The sequence below is a fragment of the Furipterus horrens genome, unplaced genomic scaffold (assembly GCF_987537825.1).
Source record: "Furipterus horrens unplaced genomic scaffold, mFurHor1.1.pri manual_scaffold_6, whole genome shotgun sequence".
NCBI lineage: Eukaryota > Metazoa > Chordata > Mammalia > Chiroptera > Furipteridae > Furipterus > Furipterus horrens.
In genome coordinates this window covers 178,836,169-178,858,640 of record NW_028327176.1, presented here as the reverse complement: position 1 = coordinate 178,858,640, position 22,472 = coordinate 178,836,169, and the positions used below count along the sequence as shown (strand labels likewise).

The window sequence follows — 22,472 nt, the reverse complement described above, 5'->3', positions numbered from 1 at the left end:
CTAACGTGATCTGAAATAACTCTATGCACATAAAATTAAAACGTTGCAGGACATAGTGTGGCTTAGGAGCCATCAGTTAGGTAGAAATACTAAGCCTACACCACTAAAGTTTGAAGTTTATTAAACAACTATTTATTGTCCACCTGCTACATACTAGACACCATTTAAAACATTAGCTGTATTTTGGTTGAAAATCATAGTATCTACCCTCATAGTTGGCAAGACATTCAATATTGAGAACTCAAAAAAATATTTATTGAACCTCTATAATGCCATATACTATTAATTTGAGTTAGAGATAAATGCTTTAAGAAAACAGGCCAAATAACTAAAGAATATTTTGTGCATTTGTGTATGTGTGTGCAAGGGGCTGGTCTTAGAGAGAAGCAGGCACAGTCCATCCATTAGAACAAGAGGGAAGGCTGACTCCAGCTGGGGAGAGTCCATCATGAGAAAATGAAGCAGGTCATTTCTGACTTCTTTCTATCTCTTCAGTGAGAACTGCTCCAAGGTCATCAGTTGAAAATGAGCAAGGATGAAAGTGGGTAGTAGACATCTGAAGAGAGAGATCTGAAGGTCAGAGAGAGTCATCTGGAAGAATGAGAGTGGGAGAAGGAGTGAACTGGAGAAATGTCATCAGTGTCCAGAGTTTTGTTTTGTTTTATTTTAATCTGTGGTCCTCAATTGAAAGTGGGATGGGTGATGATTTTTTTTTTTTCCCCAGTCACATTCAGCTGCTCTGATGCAACTATAGGTTTGGTGCAAAGTTTCACTGTAGAGCTCCCTCGGCCAATATTGTGACTTTGCCAGGAAAGTGAGATGGGAGGTTGAGGACAACCTGGGAGAATGAAATTATAATGATGGATTGTGGAAAATATGCTGGAAATGAGAGAAATAAAGATGCAAGGAGAGTGACAGAAAAAGTGGCAGGGTCGATGGATGGTGGCCCCAGAGAAATGAAAGGATGATAGGAGTGGGAGACCCAGAGAGTGAACTGGACAGTCAGGGGCTGGTGGTGAGAGAGCTTGAAACTGAGAGGATTGAGATGATGCAGTGATTGGTACTACGAGGTATAAAGGATGATCGTGAAAGTAGGGGACCAATGTGGGATGGAAGAAAAAGATCTTCAGAATTGTCAAACTAAAGAAGAAACTTCATGTTCTTCAACAGGTTTTGAAAGACTTGGGAATGATGACATGTGTAGATGGAAAGACAGGCAGTGACTGGGTGTGCCAAAGAGGTGAACAGGTGACCGCAGGGAGAGGTGTGGGTGGTGAGAGTGAGTGCAAAACTTGATGTCTGAGGAGTAAGACGATCACAGGAAATGGTGTAAGTGTGACTTTCCTAGAGAGTCTGAAGAGGAATTAAGTTCCTTCACCCAGAGCCTAAAAATCTCATTTGTGTATTTCCCCTGGACAGAGCAAAAATGAGCTGGGCTCAGAGCCCTCTCACCTCCAGATTCTCCCCAACGCACCAACGCAGAAAAGCAAACCAGTAGTTCAATAGGTTTGAGACTATCCACAAACAGATAGTAGGACACACGCTCATCTGAGAACTGCAAGAAATCAGAGCAACCACTGAGCTTAACATTTGTCCACAAATGCTGTATTCCCCACTTCTCGTCATAATGCAACAGTTAACATTTACAGAGAACGTACTGTGTTCCAGACACCACAATGGGTACTTTTCAGGTTTTGTGATGTGAAGATAATCATACTAAGTGAATGTGGGCGGGGTCTGTAGGGCTTTTGTGGAACTGGCCCTCCCATCAGAGAGTCAAAGGTCATCTTCATGCGGAGAGAAAAAGGATATTCTTGTCCCAGAAATAACAAAGAGAAAGGGAGACTGGACCCAGGCTGAGCAATGCTCAGACAATGGGTCCCTGGTAGGCAGAGAGGCCATGGAGTAACTTCAGCAGAGAGCAGCAGTATCTAATAGAGACATATCAAGGTATTTTACAGAGTAGTATGTGGAATAAACCCTCTCTCCCTTCCTTCTATTATGTCTTCAGAAATATACCCGTTGCATGCTAATGCACCAGACTGGATTTTAGTTTTGGAGATGTAAGAAAATACTGAGCAAAACCAGAAGTTCCCTTAAAGGACAGCCACGTAAGAGTTACATGTTCATGCTTTCAACCCACCCAATGTGGTACTACTAATAGGCATAATCATGGATGAAGAAACTAAAACACAGAGAGGGTAAGTAATTTTCCAAAGGTCACAGAGCTTGCAAGCAGCAAAGCTGAGATTCAAAAATAGTTCTTTCTCTTTATCTGGTGATCTTGACTGTTGTGCTATTATTGCCTCTCAAATTCTCAGTGCTTCAATATAATTTTGACTGATCGTATATGGTATTTTAAATAAATTGAACTGTCACTATACTTTAAAAGCTTTTCATAGTATTTTGCCACAATATTTAAGTAACTGATTAAAATAGGAAAGAAAAATCTCTAGTAATACTGTGAAAAATGAAACCTTGTAATTTATTCAGATATGACAAGATTGCTAGAAATGTTTGCGAGAATATAACAGTGGTTAAATGATTGCTTCCCCCAGTATTTTGTAATACTTAGCATTTGACACTTTATTTCTTTGTTTCCATTTAGCTACCACATGCTGGTGATAGAGAGCTGAGCTGTTTCAAATGCTCACTGTCTAATCCTGCGAAGGACCCTGGATCAGCCAGCCGCAGGTGCATGCCTGGGCACCCTTTCCAAGCAGAGTTCATTTGCTGTCATTTTTTGATCCTGAGAATTTGGGGGTGGGCTGACCCTGGAGACCATGTAAAAGGACTGTCCTGGTGCCACACAGGGAACCTTTAAGAGCTGTTTGTCCCCGCCACCCACCCCCCCCAACACTGAGCACCAAGGGAACATGTAAGGAAGGAACCCGGGAGAGGCCTCAGGCTCCACCAGCGACACCAGTTCCGCTGGCAGCACTGTGGCCACTAAAATCAGGAATCCTGGCCTCAGGTCACAGCCAAGCCTTCTTTTTAGACCATATTAAAGGTCATCAAGTTTGGGTTCTGATGAACTCCAAGAAAAAGTTATCATTTTGTCACATCACTGAGATGTGACATTAAGTGTGTGGGTAAGGGGAGGGACACCAAGAAGTAATCAGGCAGGTAGAACAAAGAGGCGTCAGTGTCTGGGTAAAAATAGGTCATGCAGAGTACATGGAGTCGGAACTTGACCCAGGTTTTATGTCCAGAGAAGGAGGTCGGACAGGGTCAACGGGTCCATGCTGTTCTGTAGGACTTGCAGGCAGTAGGTAGATGAAGGCAATAAGAATGAAGGGGGATGAACTCCAGGCAGAAGGAAGAGCATGGGTAAATGTAGCAGAAATCCTAGTAAAGTGTGCCCTGTTTTAGCAACTGCACATGCTTCAGTAAACACTTAATTAGAATCAAATATAGTGAATTTATTTGTGCTTCTTCATTTATTTGTAAATCAAAATTTTCTTAATGTGAACTTAAATAATAATAAACCATTACAACATAATCAGAAGGATCACATTGTGGATAAGAGGTAGTAGAATTTTGCTTGTTTTCAGGATAAGAGGAGCAACATAAAACCTTAAGAATTAATTTTAAAATATAATTATGTTTCAAGTTCAGAAATGCTTGATAAATTTGAAGGTGTTTTTTACTAACATGATTCTATCAAAGATTTAAGTGTAAGAAGGGAAAGAGAAGACGAGATCATACTATATTTACCTTGAATTCTGTTTTTTGAACGTTAAGGCAATACGAACTTGGTTTGTGGAAAATATATATATTCCTGAAAAACATTATTTATAACAGGTTATTGTCATTATATGCAGCATACTGCTGTTACATGTTAGATTTATTAGATTCAATCACAGGTTGCACAAGACAAAAACAAATGAAAATTAAAAAAATAATAACTCACAGACAAATAGTTATCGGGGCCTGAGGGGTGGGGAAAATAGGGAGAGGTTGGTAAAAAGGTACAGTTCTAAGATAAATGAAGTTTGAAGATCTAATATGGAACATGATGACTAGAGTTGATAACACTGAATTGTATAATTGAAATTTGCTAAGAGAATAGAACCTAAATGTTCTCATCAAAAAAATGTAAATATGTGATGTATGTATTAATTAACTCAATGGGGGAGTCTCTCACAATGTATATGTATATCAATTCAAAACCATGTAAAGTTTAAATATCTTAAAATTTTGTCAGTCATACCTTAATGAATCTAGGAAAAAATAACAACTGTATTGAATTAGTTGCCTAAAAGAGGCAAAGATGATCTCTGCTTTCATCTAGATTAACAGGTAAGTTTATGAAGATAAGCTAAAACTGGGCAAAAAAATTTTTTATGTGGACAATCAACTCAGCCATTTTACCTTTGAATAGCTTTGTTTGCTATTATATCAACACCAGATCAATACTGGCTTACCTATTTTAAATAATAGCTAAAAATTAATAGCTTAATAGCCGCTATATTAAATGCACACAAAAATATATACTTACTGAAAGCATACACAGAAGTCTTCAAAATCCAACCATATTTCTTTTGAAACACTGCTATTTATTGCTGTAATTTCCTCCTGTGATTTTTCCAGTGATGTTCTCAGGCTGACCAAATCTCTTTCCAAGCCCGGTCCCTCATTTGGATGGGCTAGGTCATTCAATCCAAGGTCGATTAGTTCATCTGTGCGTGGCAGAAAACAATGATGTCAACACATCTATGTGGTTAAATATCAAGTTACTAAAACATGGAAAATTATAGAGGGAGGTTCACATATCAAGGCCTGTTTTGAGAAAACATTTGCTGAGATAATCATTTACACACAGGCTTCAAATTCGCAGAAAATTCACATTTTTACAAACTCAAGATAATTTATTCATAACATATGCAGAGTAGAGTCTTTATAAATTTCTCAGTCAACTTTAGTGAATTTGTGCACACATCCTTTAGAGATTATAAAGTTATAACAAGTTATAACAGAAATCAGCTAGTTTAAAATGTGCTATAGACAAATATATTCATATAAGAGGGGATGGCTTAGACAACAGAAGGAGAAATGAAAACTTGAAAGATCTATTACAATTAATATATTTCAGTAAGTGACTACTTAATTGCTTCCCCACAGTCCGTGATCCCATAATCTTATTTCATGTTCATGAGGTAATTCCATACAATTCTTACAGACATCTTGTACCTAAATTTGCTACCTAACACTTTTGGGGGGTTGGAGGTTTGACCAAGTCTTCTTTATTCAGAAACTAGAAATTGCAATAGTTTTAGTGCCTGGATCACAAGATGTGTGCATTAAAACACATGAATGCTACTCATGGGACTAATCAGATCATCTTTCATTTTGACCTTTAACTTGAATTAAACACGTGGATTATCGGATTTTTCTCCCCCAGAGCAGATTAGACTCATTACATCGCAGGGGGATACAGCAGAGAGGCTGCTGGGAGCCAGGGTAAAGCCCAGAGCTGCCAAGAAGCAGAGACCCCCTTTCTGCTTTGATGTCTGTGAGAAAAGATAGTCATGAGAAGATTATTAATTTACCTTTTCCATGTGTAACTTGTGAAGCAATATTGCCCTGTGAATTGAAAAGGAGCACATTAAGAAACCATTTATAAATTTACCACAACTTTATAATTCTAAAGCACCACCATTTTTAAAGGAGTTAATACAGTCTTTTAAACACTGAAGAAACAGATTTCTGAAAATACTAAAGCATAGAGTAAAATAGAGAAACTTGTTTTTAACTTTAAAATTCAAAAGATGTGAATTTAGTTAAATAATGTATTAAGGGTTTAAGTTTAGTGTTAAAATACAGAATATCTGAGTGTATTAAATGATTAAATTTTATAATAAAAGTTAAATTGAAACAATAATATCCCTAAGTAGACATATAACTTGGTATGAGGCACCTGTTCAAAAAATACATGTTGAATATCATAAGATTATGATTGGCAGTTAACGAATAGAATTTGGAATGACTAGTTTCAAATTATAAAAGTAATTCCTCAAAATTTTCCTAAGGAAATTAAGTCAAATTCAGATTTACAACTCTGTTTTATCTAGAACACAATTAAAATAAGTATAAAATTTTAAATAGTATAGATTTGTACATACTGATCATGGGAAATGTCAGCAACATTTTAGAGGATGTGAAGAAGGTGGAGGTGATAATATAGGATACATAACTGAATACTAAGTGCCAGTGAAAATGAAGCCCATCAAAACCTTAAGAACCCAGAAACAACTAGTGGGTATCTGAGAAATAAGAGACTGAGATAACGGCCTGAAAACCCAGGAAAGGGTTGAATGTCTATATAAGGAACAGATAAACCCCACTTCTCTTTAATGCACTTAGTATCTATCATTCTTCTGCCTACACAGGACACGGGAAGTTGCTACAAGTGAAGAGATTCCATGAGAAAGCTTCAGATCTGGGCCCACAGATGCTGTGGGAAGCAGGAGAACCTACAATATGGTTAGGAGAGGAATTAAGTGAACATTCACATGCTGAATCTCAGGACTCTCAGCAGCTCTGCATGGCTTGGCTTCAGTAACACTGATGGGTAACTGTATGCTAATCCCTGTGACTCTGTGCCACCCCAGGAGGGAGATTAGAGGACCCTCAACTGGAGAAATTGACTATCACCCAGGAAAAGCCTCAGGGAATCTAACATTTGAAGCTAATCCCACCCCCAAATGAAGCTCATTCTTCCCCAATTATCCTGAATTAAAGCCACCAGTTGACAAGATCTATCAATGTCATAAAGTTGCTTCCAATCAGTAGCTCTTTAATGTCATAAATCCCTTAAATGTGTATGTACAACAAAGCATCACCAGACAATGGAAGAAATATATATATATATATATGTATGTATATATAGATTGTATATGAGGTCTGCCCAAAAAGTATCCAGCCACGTAACATGAAAAACAGAGACATTTATTGAAGAAGATACAAGACACAAGAAACATTGTACACAGGACAATGATCTCTCAGTCCCTTCAAAGTAGGCACGCTACCAATAACTCAGCTTCCTCTTGTCTTTTCCTGAATGTCATTGATGGTCTGAGATCTCTTCTCTTTCAAAGGTGATTTTAGTTTTGGGAAAAGCCAGAAGTCACAGGGCACCAAATCTGGGCTGTAGCAGGGCTGAGTCACCTGGGTGGTTAGATGTTTCACAAAAAACTCTGCACAAGACATGATGCATGAGCGGGCCATTGTTGTGATGAAGCTGCCAATCACCAGTTGCCCACAGCTGTGGCTGCTTTTGTGGTATTGTATCTCTTAACCGACCGAGAACATTGAGGTAGTACTCCTTATTAACATGATCTTGGTCTTGATCTTGCTGCGACTTTTCTTCAGGAGTGGAGAACCGAGTGATTTCCATTGGGACAACTGGGCCTTCTTTTCTGGATCACAGCCGTAGACCCATGATTCACCTCTGGTTAAGACCTTCTTGGGGAAATCTGGTTCATTGGTAGTGGTTTGAATCAAGTCATTAGAAACTGTAGCACACTGTTCCTTCTGCTCTGGTAGCAGAAGCCCTGGATCAAATTTTGCCACAACATATTTCATGCCAAGATCCAGCATCAAAATCTCAGACACAATATTCTTTGGAATCCCCAGAGCAGCATCTAATTCTCACACTGTCAGTCCCCAATCTTTGTTGATTGCAGCCCCTACACATTCAACATTCTCAGGTGCTCTGCTTGTTGCAGGCTTCCCAGAACGTGGATCCCTTTAAACAGATTCACGACCATCTTTGAAGCGTTTGTGCCACATTTTTATTTGCGCTGCACCCATTGCATCATCCCTGAAAGCCTTCTGAATCATCCAAGTAGCTTCCACAGAGCAATGTTCAAGCTTAATGCAGACTCTGATGCAGATTCATTGCTCTACTGGTTTAATCATTTTGAATGTGATGGCCTCACAGTACAGGTGCTCACTCAATGGGATCTACTGCCCCCACTGACTACTACAGTGAAGTCATCATTGTTCACACATGTGCATTCCTGTCCACTCTCCTTGGCTTCCAGGTTACATCAATGTCCTACATAACCATTCTCATTATATTAACAATGACTGGGCTTTTTCTGGACATACCTCATATATTTTTGCACAATTAGAAGTTATGGAGTTAATTATACCAACCTCTAAATGGCAGATAAGAAATACAACCCAGAAGAGGACTTCTTGTAAGAGAAGAATATTTAATTTTCTAATATAGGTTATGTATACATAAGAACTTTTTTGTAATAGTATTCTTTATTCTGGTCAGATGCATGTCATACATCTTTTTATACATATTTCACAATTGCAGGAAAATCTACTACAATTAAGAATTGGGTTGATAATAAGAGTAACATAGTTACCTGAGATGTAGTTCCTGTTACTTGACTTAAATCTGGCTGGCTGAAGGTTTCTGTTTCATCATTTTCAGTAAGGCAAGATAAACCAGAACCTGGGGGCACCCCTTTCTTAATAAAAGATTGTACATAATGACTAATGGAAAAAAAAAAAACAAAAAACTTCTGTTATCTTAATCTCCTCTTTTAAGTTACTAATAAGTAACTGCAGATTTTATTGTGATATAATTGGCATATAACATTATATTAGTTTCAGTTGTACAACAAATAATTTGATACTTGTATATATAGTAGAATGATTGCCACAAGTCTAGTTAATATCTATCACCACATATAGTTACAATTTTTTCTTGTGATCTACTTACTCTTAGAGAGTTTCAAATATACGTGCAATATAATTAATTATATTCACCATATTGTACATTGTATCTCCAGACTTATTTTATAATTAGAATGTTGTACCTTTTGATCTCTTCACCCATTCTGCCCACCCAGCAATCTAGCCAATCTGTTCTCTGTGTCTATGAATTTGTTTTTGTTTTTGTTTTCTGTGTTTTTTTTTAAGACCTCACATATGGTATTTGTTTTTCTCTGTTTGACTTATTTCACTTAGCACAATGTCCTCAAAGTCTACCTATGTTGTTGCAAATGGCAGGATTTCCTTATTATCACTGAATAATATTTCATTGTATATTAATTAACTGCAGTTGGCCAAGAACAGAATGTTATGATTTTGTTCATTTCATCCTTCTCATTCTTTTATAACCAACCATATTATTTTCCTGTCAAAAAAATTAAACTTCTTTCTATATTAATAAAGAAATATCCTCTTTTAGTCAATAAATTTGTGAAAAATTTTCCAAAACACTATTTTAAAGCAATGGCTATCCATTTTGAATGTTGATGATCAGAACGTAAGAATTTGACGTTTAGAATTGATTTACCTAAATTTCAGAGTATGAGTGAAATAGAGCTTAGAGTCAGATTTAATTATGAGTCTTGAGCACTTAAGTTTATAACTGAGACATTCATAGTAACTACCCAACTATACAGTATTTCCTTTCAAGTAATTGCTAATATGACCCCAGATCAGCATTGGATAGCTAGAAATTTATAGGCACAATACAACACATTTGTTATAATATATGTTTTTTAGGTAAATGTGTTCAAAGATAAATTGTATGTACACAGACTTCTTAAACTTTTTGATGTTTTCCCCTTGCTTGTGTTGGGTAAAACAGAATTCACTTCAAGCTAAATGTCTCCGATTTACCCTAAACTGCCACTAGAGGGTAGCACAAACCCATTTATGAGGCTCCCGTGCGGTCGAACAAAGCCTGGAGCCAAGAATGGGCGCATCTGGCAGGTTGCTACGGAGACTGTTCCAGTGAAAGGCAATAGTGGCAGCAGCCACTTTCAAGGGCTTGCCAGGAAAACCCTTGGCTTTTATGTTGGCTTGAGAACCGTGACTCCACAGTAAAGCGAGAGAAGGGACATTTCTGTCCCGTAGGGTGAAACGTCATTCACTTATCTTTGTGCTTGGCTCTGATCGATAAAACAAATACGCTAGCAAAGTCACAACAGTATCAAGCAGCGAATAGATTAGTTGAAGCCAATCAAGCGTTAAAGTCACTTAGACCTGGGCTGTGCGAGTTAATCCAGCTTAATCAAGTAATAAAGCTGAAAGAAGACATATGAAAATCAATTAAAGGGAGTAAATTGGGGAGTTCGGGTTATAAAACCAGCCCATTTGTGGTCGCTATGGACATAGAGGTTCCAGAAGTCTGGGTGGCCTTTTGAATCATGAGAAAATTTGTGCTGGTGGTTTTCGGTCTCAGTTTTTACAATCTACAAAATATCTGATTAATATGTAACCTCAGTCAGCTGAGAGAAAATAAAAAATTATCTGAAACAGTAAAACCATCACCTGAGTGGGTAACGTTAAGCATATAATTAATTAGAAAAATGAGGAATCATTAACATTTTAATGTTAGGTTTAGGAAAATTCTGTGTATATGCGGTATTTTGCATTTGTAACATATAAAAGAATTTAACATGTTACATAATCCAACAAATCAAGCTTTAAAATATATAGCTTAATGTTTCGTTTTCGCTTTATGATTCAGTTAAAACATAAGAATATTTTGGTTTGTCAAGGCTAATAATACAAATTAAAAAACTACGGTTCCATAAATACACAATTTTGGTTATTTAAACTTTTAATGTGATTTAACATTTGGCGAGATTTTGTTTGCTGAAAATTTTGGCATTTAAATTACTTTAAAAAAATAAAATATACAGTGGTAATGCTGTAAATGCAATTAAATATGTTTAAATTCAGCTAACTAAATTTATGCATAACTTACATAAAATTAATAGATTTGTGCATCAGATAAGATTATGTGTAAATTAAAATTAGAGTTTGAAGAAAACTAGATTTACAAATATGTAACAGTAACAAATTTTAAAAGCCAAAGTAGCAGCAAATGTTTTGTTTTCCCTGTTCCTGAAGGTCTGGCCGTGCTAACAGCCAGAGTCCATCTCCTGGTGCTCCTCTGGTTGGCTCCTCACCCACTCCTCAGTGTTCAATCCCTGATGCGAAGAAACAACAGTAGTCTTCAAGGTGATAGATTTGAACAATATCACCGATGTAAATTAACTTGCTCTAATGTAAAGAGGCTTTAAAGTAAGACAATACAATGAACAGACGTCTGGTCTAAATTTTGACTGTTTTTCTTATGTTCTTATCATGGATTTTAATATATCCAAGGGAAGGCTAAAATCATGTTTAATGGTCATTATAAGTGTGAGGTAAATATAAGCTATTCAATAACTTTAATAAAATTTGATTGAAGTTTAAAATACATTCAAAAAGTACACAAACCATAAATGTACACCTTGCTAGAAATATCACAAAGTAAACGTGGCCATATCACCGTTTTTCAGATTAAGGGATATTAACACTACCAGTGCCTCCAGAGTCCTGCCAGACACTACTCCCAGTCACAGCCAATGGTTCTCCCCAGAGCTACCCATGACTGTGACCTCCAACACCACACACTGCCTTTTAGTTTTCTTTTCTTAATGTATAGCAACAGAATAATTACAAACAAGCTTTATCCCTTTTGTACCAGACTTCTTTGGTCTGATTTTGTGTGTGCGTGACATTCATCCGTGTAGATTTTTGTAGCAGTATTCCTTTTACTTTAGAGTAATATTCTTGTAATATTGTACTATAATGTATTTGTCATAGGTTTACTGTGATGTGTCTAGCTGCAGGATTTTTTCTTTTTTTTTTTTGTATTTACATTGTTTGACATTTTTTTCAGAACTTTCTGAATGTCTTGTCTTGACTTTTATTTTTACTTTTGGAATAATTTTAGTGTGTGTGTATGTATATATATATAAATAATTTCATAACCTCTCTATCTTCTACTCATGAGATTTACTTGCAAGTATATGGGCATTTTTCAACTTGTCCCATATGTCTTTTACTTTACTTTTTTTTTCTTTTCTTTTCTTTTTTATTTACTTGTGTTTTCTTTCAGTCTCCATGCTTCAGTCTTGATGTTACCTTGGGACCTATTTTCCATTTTGCCAATTCTCCTTTTTGCTGTATCTAATCTATGACAAAAAACATTCATGTGTCCTTAATTTCAGTTATTGTATTCCTTATTTCTAGAATTCTTATTTAATTTTTTAATGATTTAAGATACTATTGCCCTGGCTGGTTTGGCTCAGTGGATTGAGCGTCGGCCTGTGAGCTAAGTGTCGCTGGTTCGATCCTCCAGTCAGGGCACATCAGAGAAGGAAAACTCTGACTCCAAAAAACCTCCGCTGCCTTGCGGCATACCTCTTCAGGGGAAAGGCTAAGGGAGTAAATCCCGACAGAAAATCCGGAGCCGGAGTCCCTAAGGCGGTTTGACGTTGTAGTCAACACCGGCAACTCCTGCGGCGCACCTGAAGCCAAGCTGTATTGACTCCGTCTTTCCCTTGGATCCTTCAGCTGCGAAGAGAGGGGGGGTCTGCTGCATGGGCAACAGCAGACCCTCCATATCACCCTGCCCAGGCTCTGTAGCTTCAGCTTCACTGGAGAGGACACTCCAGCGTCATCGCAAGATGTCGATTCAACACGGGAGGAGACAGATACCGTGTCACTCCCGAGTCGGACTGCACAACCATTCTCGGCGGTGCAGATAGACTCTTAAGAAGCTACACCATCGTCTCTCGAGATGGACGGCTGCCAACAATAAGATACTATTAGCTATTTTTATATTTTTGCAACTTTACTGAGAGATACTTAAAGTACAATGAATTGTACAAATTCAAGTGTAAATGTTATCATCTTTCATATATTTATATATCCATGTAGTTGTTATCTGTTGCTGCATAAAAATGACCACAATTTTAGTGATAATTGTCAGAGCCTCCACTCATGTCACCCCCTATTACTTTTAATTATGGCTACTGGGTTCTGTCTGGCCAGTTCTCCGAACTTATTAAAAACTTTAGACCCTGGATTATAGTCTTTCTTTCTACTAGTATTGTCATATTCAGATATTAGTAAATTTGGATTCCTCCTCATCGTCCTGTACATCTTTTTCCTCCTCCTTCTTCATTGTCTTAGTTTTTATTTTTAGTTTTTCCTTTTTTTTCCCCTCTAAGAATGACAAACTTTGTCTCTCAGGTTTCTAAAACAATCATCTGATCTCCTGATTTAATTATCAGGTCATAACCCAAAATATTCATCAATGTGAATGATTCTGTAAAACAAAAAATCTGATGTTCTGAAATAGTAACAAAAGCTGTAAAGTAAGGACTATTTATGCTTTATTTTAACAAATTCAATATTTATCTTAACTTATTACTGTAAAATAGAACCATAATATAATGCATTCCTGTAATCACTGCATTAACACAAGCTTTAGTATATTTGTCACCAAATCATAAACTGCTATCTACAAAATACAGTTGATTGACGAGGTTGAAATGTTTTAACTAGCATATTAAGATGCTTAAATTCAATTGGCCTTTTTTAGTAGAATATGGAAAATTCCACCTAGTTATATAATAAATGAGTTAGATTTTCTTATGTTAATCTATAAACAGAAATATAGGTCAAATTATAAAAACTAAAATATAAAAATAGTGTCATAATAAAACACAACAGTTATAAGCAGATCACTACTTCATTTTTTTTTAATTTAAAAAGACTTTATGTAATGATGAAAATGTTATTTTAAAATATTTGATTAGTGAGAACTTAAAATGTGGTTGGTGCAACTAACAAGTTTATTTGTAAAATTTCATTAATATCAATTATCTTAAATTTACGTAGCTACATGTGCCTAATGGCTACTATATTTGATAAAACATGGTAAAAAAAATCTGAATAACATATAACTTCAAAATATTTTAAATTTTGTTAGTAGTTACAGATCACGTGTTATACCCTAGGTACTATTTAAATATCACAGTGTTACAGTATAAACGCGAAGCCTATATATAACCCTTAAAGTCCCCATTCTAATTATACATAAGCCATGAACTAATTTACAAATTTTCTGCTGTTTTCTCATTGCACCAAAAATTTAGGGGCAAATTTGTAGGAGACAAAGCTTCCAACACCTGCCCCTTGACATCTTTGTTCTGCTTTCCCTCTCCCTGCTTATGAAAAGCTCTGTCTGTGCTGAGATGATAAGATGGTTTTTGAGGCGTGAGCCTACTGTCTTCTCAGGTTGCTGGCACCTGAAATAAAACCACTTCCCTCTCACACACACAAAGAAAGTTATTAGAAGCAGACAATGTTGAGCATTAATAAAGAAATAATTGAAACTGTGAAAGCAGAACTAAAATGACAACTAACGCAATCTGACAAACACATTCCAGAAAAGCCAGCAGTCTGGGGCCATTGAGAATTAAGTTTAGCTTCTTGAAGTCTCTCTGACTTAAGAAAACAGCAGAGCAATGATGTTCAGTATGGTTCACCCAGGAAACAGGGGAACATTAGAGTGTACTCCCTTTAGAAAGAAAAAAAAATTTGTTAATATACAAGTAGTTGACATAACTCAACTTTTTACCATATTAATGACAACAATGATGATAGAGGTAACATCATCCACTAATATATTACATTGCATCATCAGTTAGGACTCCTTCTGTGCCAAATAGCAGAAAGCCTAATTCATTTTAGAATGAATAGACGAAGAATTGGCTTTATAACCAAAAAGTCTAACAGGAATGGAGAATAAGTTACACACTATTTTATTACCTAATGAGAAACCTAATAGGTACATGACTGTGAAATATTTGAAGATCTGACATGTAGAAAGAATGAAAAACTGAGTCATATTATTTTAACAGCTTCACAAGTTATTCCTTTTAGGGGAAGAACGGCATTCGTTTAGGAAACTTCTTGACAGCACATGCTACTTACTAGGTGAAGGAGTAAGGGAGGGGTAAGGAAAGAAGGGTGTTGAGGACACAGTCCATGAGGAGGCAGAGGTGGAGACGGAGCAGCCTGAAGAAAAGAGGGACGAGACTATCCAACATGGAGGGAGACTTGGGAACTATGGGAAACTCCCGATAGTAGAGGAGCTGAATTATTTAAAAGCAAAAATATCTAATCCTCTCTTTTAATTAACTGGGTTACTAAAATATGACTAAAATATAATACCTCCCTCAACCTTTCCATACTTTCCATGAAACCATTTTAATAAGTCTGCTTATATACAGATACATTAGGTATTTTTCTTGTTACTTTGGTTTTGTTTGTTTGCTTGGTTCTAAGGAATAGGAAATAGAGCAGAATTAAGGTAAAGTGAGTTCTGTATCCAATGCGTAAGGAGCAGAGAGGAGAGAGTAGCCTTGGCAAGTGAGACGCCAGTGAGGGGGCAGGAGAAGTGGGAAATCACAATTAGAGATGCGCATCCAGTTCAAGACACCGGGCTGACCACAAGTGTATTGCATTGTAGGTACTCCTTCCTCCTACAATCCCGCAGGGGTCTCAGCAGAAATAAAAAGAAATAAAAGCAAAATCATACTAAACTGGCAAAACAGAGGTGCCATGATTAAAGCAGTAACACACTCCTTAGAGGCAGCTAAGAACAGATCGATGGCAAAACCCAGAGGAGCTAAGGACTCAAAATCCCACTAGGACCCAAAAGAAGGGCATCCGAAGTCTGGGAGGGGAGCCTGAAGCCTTGTTGATGAGTCTTAAAGGCAGCAGAGGCCAGGGAGAGAAATGGCAGCGCAGCACGAAGTGATAGGGAAGGACAGGTGAGCTAACTCTCCAATCGCCTTCACAGCAAGCGACTCAAACTTTTCTCAATAGTTATGTTTTATTGTATGTTTTCATTGATCCTCTTTATGCCCTCTTCCACCTCTACCCACTCCTTCCCCCACAGTCACCACACTGTTGTCCACATCCATGAGTCTTTTTTTTTTCACTTGATCCCTACAACCCCAACCCCCAACCCAGAGCTGTCAACCTGATGCCTAGCTATGAGTCTGCCTCTGTTTTGCTTCTTGGTTCAGTTTGTTCATGAGAGTCCACATATGAGTGAAATCCTATGGTGTTTGTCTTTCTCTGACTGGCTTAGTTCATAATTCAAAAGAACATCAGCAGCCCTATGTTCATTGCAGTGTTATTTACACTCGCCCAGGTTTGGAAGCAACCCGTGTTCATCAGTGGACGGGTGGGTAAAACAACTATTGCAGATTTGTACAGTAGAGTGCTACTTGGCTGTAAAAAAAAAAGACTAAAATGTTACCCTTTGCAACAGCATTGGATGGACCTTGAGGACTCACATTTCTGGCCTCAGGTAAAGCCCCTGTTATGGCTCTGAAGTGCAGCTTTAAATTATATTATGAGTGAGTGATAGAGGAAGAGGGGTGGGCAGAGCCTCACACTCCCACACACACTTCCAACAGGCAGATGAGAAGGAGAGCCACCTTATCACAGGCTGCTGGCAAGTTCTATCACCACCTGCACAATCACTGACATCAGGACTCCTGTACGCCGGGTCCTAACAACTGCAAAATAAGTTCTTTGAGGTACAAGCATAGAATTTGGGGCCTATCTTTGTTATGGTAATTATTATATTTTATTGTAATTATTTACCTATACATCCAGCTTCCCCAGAAGCTAACATCTCTGCAGGGCAAGGAAGGGTGTTATCTTTCTACCGCCAAGTGAAATACAGTGTTTTGTATTACTTTTCTAGGGTTGCCCTGGTTACTTAGACAATATTTATTTTCTCATAGTTCTGGAAGTTGTAAGTCTGAGATCAGAGTGTCAGTGTGATCCGTTTCTAGTGGGTTGCAGATGGCTATCTTCTTGCTCTGTCCTCCCACAACCTTTCTTTAGTGGGTTGAAGAGAAAGAGAGAGAGAGAGGAAAAGAGAGACAGAGAGTTCTGTCTCCTCATGAGGACGCTAATCTTATGATCTCGTTCAACCATACTTACTTCCTTAGAGGCCCTATCTCCAAAAACAGCCACTCTGGGGTTAGTGCTTCAACGTACGGCTTTTAGCAGAACAAGCATTCAGCCCACAACACTCACACACAAAAGGTGAGCAAAACATGTTTGTTAGGGAAATTAGTAAAATCATAAGCTATACAAGAGCAAGGAAATACCCTTTGATAGGATTTTATGCATAACAGTTCACCTTTTAATTAAATTCATATTTTCCCAAATGTTCCAATATAATGTTATTTTTAACCATACAAACCACAAAACACTTCTTTGAGAGCCAGATGCATTTGTGGGAAAGAATGGTAACATACTCACGTTTCAGTTGGGATTGTAAATGGAGCCATTCTATAATTCAGAAATGGACTTGATATCTCAAGAAACTGTTCAGGTTTCTTTATTATTAATTCTAAAAAGAAACAGGTAGCGCAATGTTATTTTTCCACATCTTCTGAGATTATATGCAATACTAATTAGATTGCTATTTACCCAGCAAACTCCAACTGAGTTAAATTGGAATGTCCTAGAATATATACAGTTTTTGCTTGACTGAAAAAACTTAATCAATCATGCCAACGTGAGCTTTCTTTAGCTTACCTCTCGGTTGCTTTTCGGATTTACAGCATGAAACAATGAAATCTCAATGGAGAATATTAGCAATGTTTTTTTGGAGTTATCACTTGGCATTTCCTGCTACTTCATGGACAGCAATGTCTGTCTCTAAGTCCTTTACTAAAAAAAAGGTGTTCACTTCGTTAATCCCTATGCATTTGCTCAGGCCATAGAGAGAAAAGGAAGACTCATACAAGGAAGTAGCAGTGGGAGAATGGAAATGTAACCAAGTAAAGATCGGAAGTAGCGAAGGAAGCAATAGGTCGAGAACGGACGTGTGGCTATTCCTACAGGAGTCTGCAGCTGATCTAGAAGGAATTCTCAGTGGATACAGGACACAGCCCGTGCACTAAAATGTGAAACACTGAAATTAAACATTAGGAAAGTTTTTTTTTGTTTTTTCCTTAACAGGAACTCCTGCAATAATGACCACTGGAAAAAAAGGTAAGGCTTTGACATATGGGTGAATTTTCTGTGCTTGTTCTGGGGTAACCAGTAAAATGATCTCCCTCTCTCTCTCTCTCTCCCTTTCTCTCTCTCTCTCTCTCTCTCTCTCTCTCTCTCTCTCTCTCTCTCTCTCTCTCTCTCTCTCTCTCTCTCTCTCTCTCTCTCTCTCCATTTCCTGTTAGTGTCTATTCTAAATAGTAAACCCAACATAGAGAAGAAAGACAGTTATGTGGTGAGCCTTGAGCCTTGAGGTGGGGCACTAGAATTATGAAAACCCACCATTCCTTAGTTTTTCTTGTCCAGCTTACAAAAGCAACCATGCACAGAGAATTACACAATAATCAGTAGTGCAACCAGAAAATATGTGTATGTTTAATACTTTTCCTTTCGTTCAGAAATTCCTTGATGATCTGAATGAACGACGGTTTTAAGTGTGTCTCCATGCATTTAACTAAAAGATTGTATTTAAAGGTAAAAGATTTTCTTTCCTTTCAATTGTCTTGGCACATTTTGGCACCAATAGCCCGCTGCAGAAACACAATGAATGTAAAAAGAAATGACTAAAATAATCAAGCAGGAGGGAGAGAGGCAGACAGGTTAAAATAAAGAATAAATTAACCATTTCTCCTCTACACCCAAACCAGATTATTTTCTCTATTCTTTGTTCTTTTCTGGCAAGAATAAAACATTTTGTGATAGAGAAATCTTTGCTACCAGCTATGCTGGCTATATGAATGTAGGCAGAAAACATGGGTAGAGTGTTAATAGTTATTATTTATATTTTTAAAATATGGACATTATGGTTAGAAGTAGATCATAAGGGACAGGTATGTATTTTAGTACATATGGCTATTGCAGTGTTAGGCTCCTGAGGACCACTGAAATGTAGGTACTGCAGTATGTCCGACATATGGTTCTCTGGTCAGCTGCAATGAAGAGTCAGTAACACTTGAACTGGTAGCAGGAGCCACACCAAGCATCACCATCAACAGAGGTTCAAGCCATGGTTCATGGGACCAAACGTTTTAAGCGTATTGACAAGCTTCACTGGGATACCGTCAATAAACTGGCACTAGGTATGTTCATTGTGGCTTTGCCTTCCCTGTTCATTCAGGTGACACCCTGTGAACAGAGCTCCTAATGCAATAATCCCTGGCATGCATACACACTTAGACAATAACGAGGTATGAGAGAACACAAAAGCAAGAAAATGAACACCAAAAAATGCCCCAAAGCTGTTGTTATTAAACATAACTTGTCTTTTTAAAATATATATATCATAGCACTGCAGTTTTTTATCATCCTTCATAAAAATTTTACAAGTGCTAAAGTAGCTACGGAAAGGCTATTCATGTTGAAACATAAATTATGAGTTATTCTTCTAGGTCATAATTTTTAAATTATTCATGTTTTTTTTTTTTTAATTTCATCTCCTTATGTTTATGCCTCTACCGTAAAATTGATTTTTTATTGATGGTCTTATTCATTTCTTCTCCTGCCCTCTTGGTCTCTCTTCTGTTCAAAGTTGGTACCCATGAAAAACAGGAAGAATGAAGACTTTTAAAGAAAAACATGGAGGGACAGGAGAACTAGACATGCACTGTAAGGCACTCAGGAAGGGGCTGAGAGAAGAGCAGCGGGGTGGGAATGGGTCCCCTGCCTCCCTCTCAGCCAATGTGAATCTGTTTATCCCTGGGACAGCGACCGTTCATGGAGTGGCCTCATGACAGTACTTAACACAGGAGGCGATCTAGGACAGAAGTCCGAGTCCTCATAGAAATCCATTATTTCAGACTTATTGCATATGTCCTGCAGGGTACGCTAGAGTGACTTCCATGTGAAAACTTCACACCGGTGGCTTAACGTATCCTACCTCAGTTTCCATATTAGTCACTCCAAACTACTTCTTTGCCACCATAGGAGTCATAATGCCACTGCCCAAAGAATGGCTTGGCCATACCTGGTCAGTTTAGACATGAACCAAACTGCTTGTCTTCTGGGGAGAATTAATCCTTTAAAGATATAAAATTTGGACATACATTGTTTTGCATTTAATCAAAAATATATTTATTTTCCTTTCACATGCAATATTATTCTGTATCAGTTTCAGGTATACATCATAGGGGTCAGACAGTCGTGTACTTTACAAAGTAGACATAAAATTAACTGAAGACTTTAGGTGTAATGTTGGTGGATGTTTCATTACAGATGAATATATGAGGCCTCCATACAAAGACGTATGAATTAGAAAGATTTCCAGACAACATAAACCATACCTTGAGGTTCATCTGTTATAACAGTTTCCTTTTTTTGACGGAAGAGTTTCCAGAGAGGCACAGGGGGTGGTTTCGGGGGAGCTATAAGAGGGCAGGACCTGGTTCTGGTCACCAGCACGGGATGGCTGCAGATGTGGGACAGGCCGTATTCTCTCAGCTTCTCAGCAGAAGTGGCCTATCCGGTGGAAGGCAGATTTAAAAGAATGCTTGCAATTGCCTGATGCATTTAAAACAATACTTTTTGTCATTATAAACATATCATCATCACTAGAGAGATGTAGCAGTAATAAAGGAAAAAATAACCAGCTACATTTCCACCTCTCTTAACAGAAGCACTATTACCATTTGTATTTCTTAACAACTTTTCATTTTTCTGGGGCCCCATTCCCTTTTTTACAAAATGAGAGACTGAAACTATAAGCTACTTTTGAGTTCTAAAAGTTTGAGTCTATGAGACTGTAAAAGTCTTAGCACATTCATTTTGGCCCCAAATTAATCAGTCATTATTTTTGTGGGTTAAAACTCTGATACGGGTACTTAACATGTAAAGTTTGTGTTTTTTAAAAAATGATTTTATTTATTTATTTTTAGTGAGAGGGGAAGGGAGGGAGAAAGAGAGGGAGAGACATCAATGTGTGGTTGCTTCTTACACTCCCACAACTGGGGACCTGGCCAGCAACCCAGGCGTGTGCCCTGACTGGGAATTGAACCAGCGACCCCTTTGGTTCCCAGGCCAGCACTCAATCCACTGAGCCACACCAGCCAGGGCTGTATTGTTTTGTTTTTTTAATCACCAGGATTGCTAAATAACGTTTACAAAATCTACTGCACTGAGTGCATCAGGTCATTGAGGTGATAAGTGGTTGTCTTGGCTACGGTTTACGCCCTCTCCCGCAAACAGCAGCTCCCCCCAGGAAACCCCCCAGGCCCTCCTGACAATGCAGCCATTCAGAGAAGGGCAGAGGATGCTGGCTGCCATGGATCCTGCCAAAGCAAGCAGTTTCCCACGCATGTGCTTCCCACATTCCAGCCTTCGTGAATGCTGACCGAAATGTGCCCTAAGAAGTCAAGAAGCATGTGAAAATTTAAGGAATTCATACTGTAGTCAAATTCTGATGCTCACAGTCTAAATGTCGAAACAGTTAAAATAAAACAAAATATTAACTGTATTAGAGTCAGTTTTACCAATAATTATGTTTCTTCCTAGTGATTTTGCATCATTTCTATTCACATTCCTTTTCTTTTTTTATTTTTAAATATTTATTTTTAAATTATATTTTATTAATTATGCTATTACAGTTGTCACAATTTTCCCCCTTTGCCCTCCTCCACCCAGTACCCCCCTTCCCTCCAGCAATTCCCCCCCCACCCCCGCACACCCTGCCCTCCCTCCTCCCCTGCTTAGTTCATGTCCATGGGTCTTGCATATAAGTTCTTTGGCTTCTCCATTTCCAAAAACAAACTAAGCAAACAACCAGAACAGGAAAAGAATCATAGATATGGAGATCATTTGGAGGGTTATCAGCAGGGAGGGGAAAGGGGGAGAATGGGGGAAAATGGGCAGGGATTAAAAAGTATGAATTGGTGGTATGTACAAAATAGACAGCATAATCTGTTTACATTTCTATGTGAATAGAAGTGCTTGAAAAGGTAAATTTATAAAGCTGTCATTAAAACTAGAAACCCACCTTGTAGTCTATTCCAAATTATTGCCTTGGCTACATGTCTCGCTCTTGTGAATTTCTCTATCGCCCAATCTAAACTTCAGAGAGGCACGAAATAGGAGGGGATACCTCTGAAAAAGCTTCCTGAATCCTGGGATTAATTAATCACTGTAACAATTAATGATTGTAAGAAGAACTTAATCAGGGTGCTATTGAGCCTAGATGAGGCATTTCAAAGTGTTGTAAATATTCAAAATAAGAAGAGTGACTTAATATTTAAAAAAGAACTAATTGAAAAGTAGGTAAAATTGCCACATTCCCTTTATCCCTTTTGTGAATGGTAGTAATTTGTTGAAAAAAATATCGGAAACTCTGGAATTTTGTCTTACAGCAGCTTAAAAATTATTTTTATAGATATTCTAAAGTCTGAACTTTTTTTCTACTGCTTTAACCCTGTCAAATTTTAGAAATTTCCCAATACTTGAAAGTAATCCTTTTTATGGGAGTTCATGACAGAAGTTATTGATTTTATTAAAAAAGACAATGCCTCAGTTACAGTAACAAAAATTACATTGTAATAAAATTTACATTTAAATAACACCAAAAGTAGAACTCATAGTCC

The 22,472-nt window shown here is 37.6% G+C and overlaps 1 protein-coding gene across 1 annotated transcript in view; it reads right to left on the bottom strand.

Moving 5' to 3' along the window:
• Positions 1 to 22,472, bottom strand: part of ADGB (androglobin) — a 144,514-nt gene that overhangs the window by 66,276 nt on the left and 55,766 nt on the right. Inside the window, exons 11-17 of the mRNA XM_090279946.1 lie at positions 20,187 to 20,361; positions 17,170 to 17,260; positions 8,385 to 8,514; positions 5,553 to 5,586; positions 4,502 to 4,682; positions 3,718 to 3,781; positions 1,453 to 1,555 (exon numbers count right to left, since the gene is read on the bottom strand). Of these exons, the coding sequence (XP_090136072.1) occupies positions 1,453 to 1,555; positions 3,718 to 3,781; positions 4,502 to 4,682; positions 5,553 to 5,586; positions 8,385 to 8,514; positions 17,170 to 17,260; positions 20,187 to 20,361 (778 nt within the window). The remainder of the gene's footprint in view (positions 1 to 1,452; positions 1,556 to 3,717; positions 3,782 to 4,501; positions 4,683 to 5,552; positions 5,587 to 8,384; positions 8,515 to 17,169; positions 17,261 to 20,186; positions 20,362 to 22,472) is intronic.